Source organism: Bos grunniens, chromosome 28 (assembly GCF_055505025.1).
Source record: "Bos grunniens cultivar Pamir isolate PY7600 chromosome 28, Bosgru_T2T1.0, whole genome shotgun sequence".
Taxonomy (NCBI): domain Eukaryota; kingdom Metazoa; phylum Chordata; class Mammalia; order Artiodactyla; family Bovidae; genus Bos; species Bos grunniens.
In genome coordinates, this window is record NC_141192.1 from 15,735,846 (window position 1) to 15,750,172 (window position 14,327).

A 14,327-nucleotide genomic window follows, 5' to 3' on the forward strand; every position below is an offset into this window, starting at 1 on the left:
CTGGCCCACCAGGGAAGCCCTCTGAAGAGTTCTGAGTATTGAGAATTCAATTATGTTATCCAGTAAGGGAGGAGAAAGAGAAAAAAGGAAGAAAAAGTAGAAGGAAGCTCACAATTTAAATATGAGCCATGTATAAACAGCTATGAGCACTCTAAAATACTCATTACCTCTTAACCAGTCTAGACAGTATGTATTATTACTATGTCCCTATTTTATAGATGCAGAAAGCAAGAGCCATGTATATAGCTCTAAAATATTCATTAAATCTTAACTACTCTAGGAAATAGGTGCTATTACTATATCCCCATTTTATAGATGAGGAAATTGAGTCACAGAGAGGTTAAGTAACTTCCCAAGGTCATAAACATACTAAGAAGTGGAGCCAGGACTAGCATCCACAAAGTCTTGATTCCAACACTCTTCCCTGTTATCCACAGATCATACTGCGTCTATGAATTCTGGTTATGTGATTTCTGTTGTGATCACAAAACTAAAGCATTTTCACGTTAAATAATTATATGGAACAGTCACAAGTCACTGCTGATCCTGCATTTAAACATGATATTTTTCTTAATTATTCTGGTTTGTATTTTACCCTAGTGAATTTCAACTTCTGAATTTCCAGATATTTCTCATTTTCCAAGGTCATTTGAAAATCTGATTTCCTCCTCCAATATGTTAGACTGTGAGAAAGAAGTTTAGTTTATAAAGATTACCAGATTCAAGACAGCTGAGCTCAGATTCTGATTCCATTATCTGTTAGCTATGTGACTCTGAACATGTTATGTAGTTTATTTTTTTTCTGTTCAACTGATATGGCAATACATGCCCTACCTACCCCTCCAAGGTTTGTATGAATATTAAATGTATTAATGATATGTTAGAAAATGTTTTGTAAACTTTGAATCATTTCATAAATGTCAAATTATGCTTTTATTGTCATTGGTGGTCACACACTTTAAATTTAGCATTGTTTTCCAAATTAATATATTGTCTTCATTCCATTTTTAACAAGCTGATGATACAAATGTAAAAGAATACTGTCACCACCTATCTACTCCTATAGAAAAGCAAATATGGTGTTCATACATATCGCCCCATTTAATCACACATATTCTGCTTCGTGTAATAATCAGGGTGGTCATACGATGTGTCAGTCTCCATCCTGTCTCATACCACTTCCTCGCCACTCATTCCATTGCAGGTGCACTGGCCTCCTGTCACCACCTGGAGTGCACAGTACATTATGCTCTCTTGTGTCTAAAGTCCTGCGAACTCTTGTTCCCTCTGTCTGGTTTGTTTCCCTGTTGCTTGTTTTGCTTTTTTCTGTCATAGCTAGATATTTGTGTTTTTTAGTTTTACTTCCTCAGAGAGTCACTCCAATGATCAGAGTATCTAAAATAGGAGACTCCCACCTTTTCCTTTACCGTACACTTTCATTATTTCTATCTTGTTTTCAGGGTCTATCGAAGTGCTAGGCACAAAGTAAGTGCTCAGCAAGTATTTGTTGAATGAGTAAGTGATTAAATCAAGAGAATCACGACTATTATATCTCTTTCTGTTAACTGAGTGCTTTTTTAACTGTTATCACTTGGGACTCAGTCACTTAGGGAAGCAGCACTGTACTCTATCAACAAACATGATCTAATTTAGTGTCTCATTTCCAGAAACTCTTGGCGATCGTTCACTGTGCATTCTTTCTATTTGTGAGGAACACAGGAACATTAGAAAAATCTTGGAGAACTTTTGGTAATCAATACCTTCTGAAACTCTCTGTGGACTTACTATCCAGTGCTAATCAATGGAAGTTTCTGTGAGGATGTCATGATCTACATCTGTCCAATATGGTAGTTACTATCTACATAGGCATGCACTTGAGATGTGCCTACAGACTAAGGAACTGAACTCGTAATTTTATTAAATTTAAATAGCCACACATGCCTTGTGGATGCCTATTGGATAGCACTTTCAATACTTTCTTCTCTCAGTGGTATAAGATGATAGAGCTGTCATTGGTCAGAGAAAGACTACAAGCCTGGAAGTCTCTGGGCAGAGTCATGGGCTGCAGGGAAGTGGGAAAATGGAAAAGGATTGCTTTATTTCCTCTACGGTTAGAAGTATTATATTTTAGAGCTCTAAAATAAGAAAATTAAAATTTGCTGCTTGGAGTAAAACCGAGTAACTGATACAGTAGAAAAGGTGTGAATTCTCTTCATCGTTTGGCATATACTCTATTGCACTGAGAATGAGAACACAAAGAATAGTTTTATTTAGGTTTTGGAGGTATGTTCTTCACTTTAATTTAAATCAATTTTCAATAGTGCTTTTAAGAGGTTTCATAATGAAACATATTGCTAAGTGCCTCATTTCTATTTAGGTTCTAAAAATACAAACCTTTAATCGGTTCAACTTAAGATAAGGTTGGTTTAAAAACACACTGCAGTCTGAACCGATTTTTCAAAATAATAAAAGGCCCCGTGAAACTTTTTACACCAAGAATTGTCATTTTAAATTCTTAGCAGGTCTATCATTTAAATCAGGCACTATGCAATTTTCCCTCAGCCTACATATATATATATATATATATTCGTCTCTCTTCTGCTTTGTGCTCTGGCCAGTTCCAGTTTTTATCTCATTCTCCAGTGTACTCCTAAGCTGCTGCTTCTTACTGAAAATTGCCCAATTCACTTTAAAGATTAAAGATTTTTTTCTTAAAGAAAGATTATCTGAAATTTGCAGAGAAGCTAACCAGAATATCATAAACAATGTCACTGAGGATATTTCCTGATGATAAACACTGGTTATTTTTAGAGGCATTTGGACTGGTCTCTTAGCAGACAGATCACTAGTGGCAACACTCGGTGGCTTTGGGAACTGATTGGGATTTATAACAGAAAATGAAGGTAGGACTTACGGGAAGAAAAAGTGCCCACCTTTCCTTGCTCTTTAATTTTTTCACTTCTCTCCTCTCATTCACGTCCCAAATTAAGAGGTAAAATTAAAGTTGGGAGGAAATAGATACAGATTTTGTCTAGTTTGTCACAAGACTTGAAAGCACTGACACATTCCCACAGACATTAAACTGTTAAATGATTTATTCTTGTTTGAGTCTTTAAAAATACTGAGATTCAAATCTATGCTTTCATATTACTATCTAACCAACGAAGGAAACTTCAATGACATTTTAAAATCATTCAGTTTCTCTAGATAGCATTCAGTACAAGGATTATATTCTATTAAAAATACCGACTTCGGGGTATTCTAATCAAGGCTCTTACAGATTCTGAAATACTTATAGTATTTTAGGGAACCCATGAAGGGATACATCAAGACACTGTATGCTTTATACAATCTAACACATCATTGTCAAATTACCAACTGAGTTTTGCTATGTCAGGAGGTAATAAGGTATACTATTATAATCATCACTTTGTTCATATGTTGTAATCAGTTATGGCAGATTTATGGTAAAAAGAAACAACTTTAGAGTCAATAAGTAAGAACTAATGGAAAGGTTAATATGGTGCTGGTTAGTAGAAAATAGAAAAGTAGCTTGTTGCTAAGACTGAATTTAAACCAGGCATATTCAAAGCATGTAGCTCAAAGGGACAATAAAACTATGAATTAGTAAGGTTTAATAAATTATTAAAATTATTATCAGGTACTACAGAATCATTTGTTATACAACATGTTACATTTCTAAAAGTGGTTATTTTTTAGAACTGAAATACATTTCTAAATGTTAGCACATAAAATAGGACACAAATTTATACTCTATATATGTTTTATTTGAATAATTTTTATGTAACAACAGAGAATATAAATTGTTAATACTGAAATTTAGAATCAGTGAAACTTTTAAAACATGACTTAAAATATTTACTTATAGTTTCATGATCAAAACATTTGTCTTTCTAAATTGAACATTCCCCTCATTACATTTAGCCCTCTACAGCAATTGCCAGTTTGGGAAATTACAAAGGGAAACTTAAATTAGATAAAAATTACTTGGAAATCTTTATTGCTTCTTCATGTGACTCAACCTTATATTCATGAGAATATGTTAAAATAAAAACAGGAAACTCCCAAGAAACGATGATAGTTTCCATTAATTGAGCACTATGAGGCAGCTTCCTGCCTTGATAGTTTTTATATAGGACTTTGAGAGCAGAATACTTATACCACATGCTCACTATCTTCCCCCAAGAAAAAGAAGCACCTTGGTTGTCAAGTCCTACGACATGGATAACATACACATGTATCACTTTGTTGCTTAATAACGAATCTGTCTTTAGTACATTTAAATAACATTTCCTTCACAATTTTATAAAACACCTTTCTCTAAAGAGTTCAAAGTGAGCTTACTAATATATCCAGTCAATGCTCACAGTTTCTGTACATGGTAGACAATACTGAGTATGCAAATAAGGAAAGAGTTTCTATATATTCCAGATCTAGTCAGGTTAAATTTAAAAAAACTTACATCCATCAAACATTCCAAGTTGCTATATAGAACATAATATTCTACAGAGTTCTGGCTAAATAAATATGATAGTCATAAAAATCACACACTCAGTTAATCTCTGTCAGTTAACCTGGGTTTAGATTAGTCAGTGTGTCCCAACAATCCATTGGAAGGTAGATACTACATATGTAAACACATGGTCTTGGCTATTAATTTTGCCAACAACAACTATATGGAGTTTGGAATCTCAACAGGATAATATTTCTATAAGGAAAACAGAATTCATTATCTGAAAATTAAATCAATTATCAATTTTGTGTTTCAGAAAATGTATATGTTTTATGCTATCAAAGAAAAGAGGAAAAAGAAAAAAAAGATTCAAACAGGAAGTTCATATGAGAAGGATTTAAACTAGTCAGTTCCTAACAACAGTTAAGTATAACCTTTGGAAATTAATTTACATAATGATAATCTACATGTGGTAAGGTTGAAATTATTTAAATGACATTATATTTCACTATTTAGTGTTGCTCCACCACTGCTTTAGCAGTGAATTCTTATGAAATGTAATGCAGCTAATGAGGTAGCTTTTTAACTGAACAAACTGACAGGCCCCATATCTGCAGAGGCAGCTTGAAACCGTGCCCAACCTCTTGGCTTCCCAAGAGGCTTTTCAAAATTCAATAAATAACATCTGTAGGCGATGTTGGGTGCAGACCTAGCAGAGTGCGTCATAACACTGTGCTGGCAGAACAAAGAAACCATGACGACTGCCAAGTTTCCATGGCAACTGCTGCGAGGCTCTGAGAGTATAATAGCACATCAATCACTGTCCAAAAGAACTTCATTATCAGCTAGAAAAAACCTTTAGGATCTGTTTAGTGTGCAATTGTGGGTTAACTCACCTCAAAGCCTTGCTCTCTAGCAAAAGTGGCAGCTTCCTGAAATAAAAAAAAGAACAGTTAATTATAAAGTGCTAGGTAATGAAGAAATAATCCATTTTGAAACTCATTCAAACAGTCTTCTTTTTACACAATTATCTCAATATACTCACATAGTTCAATTTTTATTCTTACACGGAAAAAAAAGATTTCCTTTTTCCTTGGCATAAAAAAAAGGCAGCAAATGTCAACACACTTCACAAGCTGAAATAAAGAAGATGTACTACATATTTTTACTGTAGCTGTCACCATGAGTTCAGATGTTTTGACCCCGACAAAGAAAATCATTTGAAACCTAAGGAAGATGCTGATGGTTATGTTTTTAATTAAAACAATACCTTTCAGAAAACTCTTCTGTAAGAAGAATGTTTGCTAATAAATGTATAGATTAGATTCAGAAAACCCACCTTTTGTAATCTCTGATGAAATTTATTCAGGCAAAGGTTATCAATGGATGCTCAATTCATTAGGTTAAAGAATGATGGGGAACTGCTTATTTCATGGAATCGAAGTATCAAAGATCATATGCTGGTCACGAGGAGCAAAGTATAACTTTACAGCGGAAGAATCAAGCAGTCATCACTTTAACCCAGTGATCAATCTTATTACCTAATATTCTGATCACCAAATAGTCTGTGGCTTCTGTCATAATGTAGTATAAGGTACAGAGCACCATCTATAAAGTTTTTAACATGAATTAATCAAAACTTTATTCAATAACTTGTAGTCTACAGGAAATATATAGAGGATAGAAGAACAAGTTAAATGATACACTGAGAAGGCTAATAAACAAATCCATAAGGTAGGACATTAGACAGGACAAGTACCTTGGTCTTTGTAGTAAGTCAACATCATGATAAAATGTACAGGAGTAATGTACAGATTTTAATCGGAAACTGTTTTGAACACACCAGTTATAAAATACATTTTGGGTAAGTTTGATTATGAAATGGAAATCAAATAATATTAGGAATTATCAACTTGATATGAAAAAATCCTAGATTTTCAGGTGTATCCTGAAGTATCCTGGGATAAAATGGCATGGTATATGTAATTTATTTTAGAAAACTTAAAAACAAAAAAAAGAAAGTGAAGCAAAAATGGCAAAATATTAATGTATCTAAATGTATTCAGTATTACTATCTTTTGCCTGTTTGAAAATTTGTGTAATAAAATGCCTACCCCCTCATTTCTCTCTGATTTAAGATGACAGGGTAACAAACGCTGAATATTTTTTAAAATTTAGTTAAAAATTTTTAAACAATGTTTTTCTAGATATTAAATATATCTTAAGGGCATAATCTGATGAACATTATTATATAATCTAATGCCCTTATAATAGGCTATCAAATGACAAAACCACATCTGTGTAACCAAATCCTTTCCTTTTCTTCACTCCCTGCTTTGTGCATATATTTTCATTTTAGTACTGATACAGAAAATGGAGGCAATATTACTTTTCAATTCCACTTCCCTCTTGAAGATGGAAAAAAAAAACTGCAGACAACTGTCAAGAGTCTCTACATCTTAACTTACATTCCTCCAAAATTATCTTTGCCAAGAGATATTAATAGAAGGATGGGATGTGAGCCTGAGTAGTGAGCAGATCCAACTTAACTAAAATGACTGCTGCACCAAACCATGTAAGGCAGAAACTACAGTTAATGTCTCCAGCACAAATCTGGGTACTATCTACATGTTAAGGAAAACACAGAGAAAAGAAGTATGTATGCACTTATCGTCCAATATACTAATACCATGTAAGTTTAAAGAACCACTCTGAGGGTCTGAGAAGATTGAAAAATACTATTACAATCAAACACTGAAGTTAATAGAAAGTGATAAGCTGAAAGTACAATTCCTTAGGCTGTTCACTAGAGAAGCATCAAACTGATTGAGTTAACCTTAGTTGATACAGATAAAAAAATTAAATCATGATCTTGACAACTGGTGTAAGGATGGTTAGCCTTCTTGACAATTTACTTACACCAGAATCTTGTATACCAGACAGTCAATAATATTTACTAGCTTGGATGTCAAGGAAAAGGATAGGGTTCAAAAGATAGCAATGTAGAATTTTTCCAAGTTGTCCAACTCAAGAATTAACCAAGCTAATTCTTATATGAAAAAAACAATAAAATAGCTTTGTGAGAACTACTTATTTATATGGAGCTTTATCAGAGGCATGAAAGAAACCTAAAGGACTGTAAGACAAAGTTAATATGACAAGTCTGTACAACTAAAATTGTACTAAGACATAAAGACTCAAAAGTCACATACAGTAGATGTTGCCTTTTTAATGTCCAGTTTTGCTCCCCAAAGTAAGACGCAATAGACTGTGATCTGTTATGGTACAATAGAACTGACTAATTGCAAGAAGGCACATTTACCAATGTCAGATCATTATTCTTCAACGAAACTGAGCCCTAGGACTCTTCCACATCTGTAAACTATTCCAAGCACTAACGTATTTCTGACTGAGGAAGGACATGCTGAAGAAGTCTATTCAATTTTCTATCTTAGCGCCCCCTCACACAGGTTTGCAGAGCTGTGCCCTATCACTGAAAAGCTAAGCACTTGTTCTATAGCTTAAAAAGATCTTATCTCCTGACTTCCTCCCACCTTCCTTTGATCTTGGGTTGGTGCCCCCAGTCAATCCATTAGTAAAGGCAGCTGGCTCACATCACTGCAGACTTTCCCACAGCTAACCTCTGATCTGAAGGTGTCTGTAGATACAACGATGGAACAACATTTATTTTTCCCTCACAGCAAAACAAATAAAACAACACAGAGGAACAGTTTGACCCAGTAAGAATCTGAAGGAGAATTTTAGTCCTAAGATTCACTGCATGGAGGGATAAAAAGAAAAGGCATTAGGTCAGAAATCAGGGAAGAAAAAAGGCATAAAGGGTGGGCAGAACAGTAAGGCAGGTTCCAAATATCAGGGGTAATTCCAAGTGAACTGATCACACTAAACTGAAAAGGACTTTTTAGCGTGCCTTCGCAGTAAAAGTGAGAAAAGAAAACAAGCAAGTCCCCATCTGTGCTGCCCCAGGGCGCCACGTACTGAGTTTCACAAATCTAATGAAGCAGTCAGGTTAAAATCCAACCGCAGAGTGGATGTGACATGTGGAGAACAGCTAGGGTTAGAATAGAGGAGCATGGCGGTTCCTAATGCAGGTGATTATCCATGTGATAATCATTATATTTACAGGCTTTCCATTTTAGATCTGACATCAAAAATCACAAAGGAGGAGGGATTAAGGAAATAAACAACCGACACAGAGGCTTTCCTGCTCCCCTGAGAGTGTAGCACTTTCATTCATGCATGACAAGCAACAAAAGCAAAACGAAACAGGCCAGGAAAGAGTATTTCTGAGAAGGCTGGATTTCACATTAACACTACTTTCCATTTTGATAACTTTCACTATTATTCAGTTTCTCACACAGGTCACAATTTCAAAATCAGTTCCCATTGTTGTCTAAGCTATAATACAGTATCATTTTTGGTTTACAATGAATGATACTCACATATGTCTTTTTACAACAACAAAGTCATTTTTTTCCTTCCTGGAATTGAGTGTTGTGAATAAAATGACATATAATTAAAGTCTTAGGCTCTCATCTACACCACGCTATTTAGGATTTGCAGTAGGCTCCCTGCTTCACCGACCAGGCTAAAAGGATGAAACAACCACCAAGTACAGGTTTTGAGCAGAGGTTTAAAAAATAAAGCTGAAATTCATGGTTAATGAAAACTATGGAATACTTACATGAAGAACTATTTAAAGGGATTAGCAAACCACTATTAAAAAGCACCGTTCTCAGGGTATATAGGAAAGGAAGGAACAACTCCAGTGTGTGTCTGTGTGTATGAAAATACAACAATTTCCTTTATATCTAAGAAGAAAACTATTTTCTTTGCATTTTGCCTGATAACACCTTGATTTTAATTTATGTAGAATTATCTGTAGTCACTGTAAAACTAAAACCATAAGTAGGCCATATTGTTATTCTAATTATTTGTTACTAGTTACATTGAAATACAAATGATTTCTGTATTATTGGCCTTATATCCTGAGACTTTGCCAAATTAACTTATTGCTTGTAGGAACTATCCTTTTCCTTCAGGGAAACAAGATGTTCCTACTACCCAAACCACAAAGTTATTTTAAGAATTTAGCAACATGCCTTAAAATCCTCTCTCCATGCCTTAAAATCCTCTCTCTTTCCTCCAGGGCAATCTGAAGGGTGTAACTACTAACTACCCACCACTATCTTAGCTCATAACCCTTGCTCTCCTACTTCTGGCTCTACATTTCAAGGCACTGAACACATCTCGAGCTATTATCTGCTTGCTTATGTTACCACTCTGTTTTTTGATATTGGACACGAGGGATCTTGGGTGTTGACTGAAACTAACTTAGGACCAAAGAAAGATAACTTCTGACTATCCACAGAAGGCAGCTCATCCATTCAAAACAAGCTATTTTGCTGCTCCAATGCAAACAGGAAGCAGAAAACTCACTGGAGTTTGCATGGTCTTCACTCAAGTCATAGGAGTCCAACCAGAGCTCTGGGAAAAGCCAAGGGAGAATGGAACCACCAAACAGTTCTGCTATTTTGTTTGTTCATCTCTCCATCCAACTAGTATTTACCCTGCAAGGATAGTTTTAGGCTAACAGATATTATAATGCTAGAGATACATCAGTGTTACAGCTGTTATACACCTTATTAGACTTTGACTTGCAATATTTGAAACAATACTGTAAATCCTAAATGGTATGGTGTACATGAGAGTCTAAGATGGAATGATATCTATGTCTGTCTCTATATAAATCTATGTATAAAAATCTCTGCATATAAAGAATATTCATATATTTTTATACAATTATATGTATGAAGCCTTTTTTGAAGGCTTTAAATGCAAGATAGTACTGGTCAGGAAGCAGTTACAGCCAAATGGAAAGAGTAGTTGGCTTAGAAGACCTACACTAAGGTTGTCATTTTATAGCTCATTTGATATGTAATCTTGGGCAAGTCACTCAGTATATATTAGTAAAACTGAGGCCAACAAAACTGACTGGATTATTACTAGGAATAAGGAAAATATTTAATGTGAACTATAAAATCATATCACCTATGAAATTCAAGCTTTTGGTAAAATCTTAGGAAAATTTAAGCAAATGAATTTCAGAGCATCCAGAGTACATTCCATGATTTGTCCTATCTGTGGATCATATGTGTATGTAGCAGGAAGCCTCTAAATTGGTTGCCTACTGTGTAGGTCCCTAACTGGTGGTATTCAAGTCCTTGTAAAATTTCCTCCCCTATGTGTGTTGTCTGGACCAAGAGACTCACTTTTAACAAATACCTGACCAAAAGTGATGGGATGTCTTGTTTGTTCGTTCTCTTGCTCACACGCTCTCTCTCAGCTCTCGCTCTAGGGGAAATAAGCCGCCATGATGTGAGTTCCCCCATGGAGCGGCCCATAACTAACCATCAGAGAGGACCTAGGGCTTGCTAACAGCCACGTGAATGAGCTTGGAAGTGAATCCTCCCCAAGCAGTGATAGGAATACAGCCCTGGCTGACATCCTGACTTCAGCCTTGTAAGAGACTGAATTGAGAGGCACCAAACTAAGCTGTGCCCAGTTTCTCTATCCACATCTTATACATGAGGAACCTAAGCCTCTAAGAGGTTAACTAACATGGTCCAATTCAGAAAATCTCTCTATTCAGATTATGCTAATCCTTAAAAAAATCCTCGCAAAAGTCAAACCAAACAAGCAGGGCTAACAGATCAATCACAGGTGAGAAAATAAAGGAAAGATAATTTAGAAACATATTATCTAAATGGTTTTCTATACTTGATTGTGATGAACCATTTCTTAGTTGTAGCAGTGATACACCTCTGAGTCATGCTGACATTTAATGATAAAGAACTATCTGCTGTTTATTTTTTTTCCCTAAGTCAGCTCAGTTAAGTTGCTCAGTCATGTCTGACTCTTTGTGACCCCATGGACTGTAGCACTATGAAGACTTATATTACTTAAATCCTAAAAGATGATGCTGTAAAGTGCTGCACTCAATATGTCAACAAGTTTGAAAAACTCAGCAGTGACCACAGGATTGGAAAAGGTCAGTTTCCATTCCAATCCCAAAGAAGGGCAAAGCCAAAGAATGTTCAAACTACTGCACAGTTGTACTCCTCTCACATGCTAGCAAAGTAATGCTCAAAATTCTCCAAGCCAGGCTTCAAAAATACATTAACTGTGAACTTCCAGATGTTCAAGCTGGATTTAGAAAAGGCAGATGAACCAGAGATCAAATTGCCAACATCTGCTGGATCATGGAAAAGCAAGAGAGTTGCAGAAAAAAAAAAAATCTACTTCTGCTTTATTTATTACTCTCAAGCCTTTGACTGTATAGATCACAACAAACTGGAAAATTCTTCAAGACATGGGAATACCAGACCACCTTACCTGCCTCCTGAGAAATCTGTATGCAGGTCAAGAAGCAACAGTTAAAACCAGACATGGAACGACAGACTTGTTTCAAGATGGGAAAGGAGTACGTCAAGGCCGTATATTGTCCCCCTGCTTATTTAACTTATACGCAGAGTACATCATGTGAAATGCTGGGCTGGATGAAGCACATGCTTGAGTCAAGACTGCTGGGAGAAAAGTCAATAACCTCAGATATGCAGATGATACCACATTTATGGCAGAAAGCGAAGAAGAACTAAAGAGCCTCTTGATGAAAGTGAAAGAGGAGAGTGAAAAAGCTGGCTTAAAACTTAACATTCAAAAAATAATAGGCTTATGGCATCTGGTCCCATCACTTCATGGCAAATAGATGGGGAAACGACGGAAAGAGTGACAGACTTAATTTTCTTGGTCTTCAAAATCACTGCAGATGGTGATTGCAGCCATGAAATTAAAAGACACTTGCTCCTTGGAAGAAAAGCTATGACCAACCTAGACCGCATATTAAAAGGCAGAGACATTTCTTAGGCAACGAACACCCCAGCTATGGTTCTTTCAGTAGTCATGTATGGATGTGAGAGTTGGACTATAAAGAAAGTTGAACATCAAAGAATTGATGCTTTTGAACTGTGGTGTTGGAGAAGACTCTTGAGAGTCCCTTGGATTGCAAGGAGATCAAATCAGTCAATCCTAAGGGAAATCAATCCTGAATGTTCATTGGAAGGACTGATGCTAAAGCTGAAACTCTAGTACTTTGGCCACCTGATGTAAAGAACTGACTCATTTGAAAAGACCCTGATGCTGGGAAAGACTGAAGGTGAGAGGAGAAGGGGACAACAAAGGTTGAGATGGTTCGATGGCATCACCAACTCAATGGACGTGAGTTTGAGCAAGCTCTAGGAGTTGGCAATGGACAGGGAAGCCTGGTGTGCTGCAGTCCATGGGGTCCCAAAGAGTCGGACACAACTGAGCGACTGAACAGAACTAACTGATACTGCTTAAGCCTCTAAATATTTCTTCATGCTATCCTTCACACTGTGAGTTACTTTTACCTTATACTATTTACAAAATGTACTTTGTACTTATTTATAAAAATATTTACATATTTTCCTATGAGACTGCATTAATGGTATACTACTTTTAATATTAAATTATTTGTGAAGAGTAAAAGTTTTAACTTGTAAATAAACAAAGGCTGGAGAATATTTTTAAGTAAATATAAATCTGAGAAACCCCTTTTAAAATGTTTCATTCATGAAAATATCTGTACTGGTTTTTCAAAGAACATACAACTTCTGGGAGATTTTCAACCTGTGCTCTGGCATTTATTACCATATGCTTCCTGCCTGCAGAATGCTGAATAGAAATATTATTTAACATTTATTGAGTGTCAAAAACTCTGTGGGGCGATGTATAAGCTATAAAGACAAGCATGGCCCCTATCCAATGATAAAAATTAAACAGTGTATAAAGTATACCTTCATAAACATGACTGAAAAAAATTACTTAGCTGAATTATAAGCCAAATAAATTAGGTTCAGTTTAGAACATACTTAATCCTTTCACAAAATGATTTACTAGGTGATGTGTCTGTTTTACCACGGAAAGCTGTTCATCACTCCCACTGTTATGCATATTTAATGATGGTAGGTAAAGGAAAGCAAGTTTAGGAAATGTATTTCATCAAAATTTGATTGACTAGCTATTTGGGCTAACTTGTAGAATAATCCAAGTCTTTCAGCTGCTAAAAAAAAAAAGGAGAGGTGATAGGATAAGAAAACGATTAGGGGAGTAGGCCTCTTATTGGGTGTTTTATTTCCATTTCTAGTGAGATACCACGTGCGAGGCATAATGAAGACACTCTACAGGTGTCAATTATTTTCCTTATTTCATTTGATCCTCATAAAAATCCCATAAAATAGGTATTTTTCTCCTTTCATAAATAAAATCTGAAGGTTCAGAGACATTAAAGTACATATCCAATACCAAATAAAATGTATTCATAATAGCTGGCATCTGGATCTGATGATTTCTGAATGGTTTGTGCTGGTCCGCTACTGATGAACTCTTTTAGCTGTTTTATGTCTTTACCTCATTTTCATTTCTGAAAGATATTTTTGCAGGGTATAGAATTTGAGATTGACAATTTTTCTCTGAGTTTCAGCTTGTACTGTTTCAGATGCATTCTTTTTTTTTCGTTCTGGGCTCTAGAACACAGAGTCAATAGTTGTGGCACGTGGTTAGTTGCTCTGCAGCAGGTGGGATCTTCATGAATCAGGGATCAGACCCATGTCTCCTGCATCAGCAGGCAGATCATCCCTGAGCGACCAGGGAAGCCCTCAGATGCATTCTTATCTTTGTTTCTCTGTATCGAATGTATCTTTAAATATCTGTTTTAAGATTTTTTATCACTGATTTTATGCAATGTGATTAT

The 14,327-nt window shown here is 35.6% G+C and overlaps 1 protein-coding gene across 12 annotated transcripts in view; it reads right to left on the reverse strand.

The window, feature by feature from the left end:
• ADK (adenosine kinase) overlaps nt 1–14,327 on the reverse strand; it is a 549,097-nt gene that overhangs the window by 99,980 nt on the left and 434,790 nt on the right. For all 12 annotated transcript variants that reach the window (XM_086381947.1, XM_086381942.1, XM_086381948.1 and 9 more), the window contains one exon: nt 5,371–5,406. In XM_086381947.1, the coding sequence (XP_086238073.1) occupies nt 5,371–5,406 (36 nt within the window). The remainder of the gene's footprint in view (nt 1–5,370; nt 5,407–14,327) is intronic.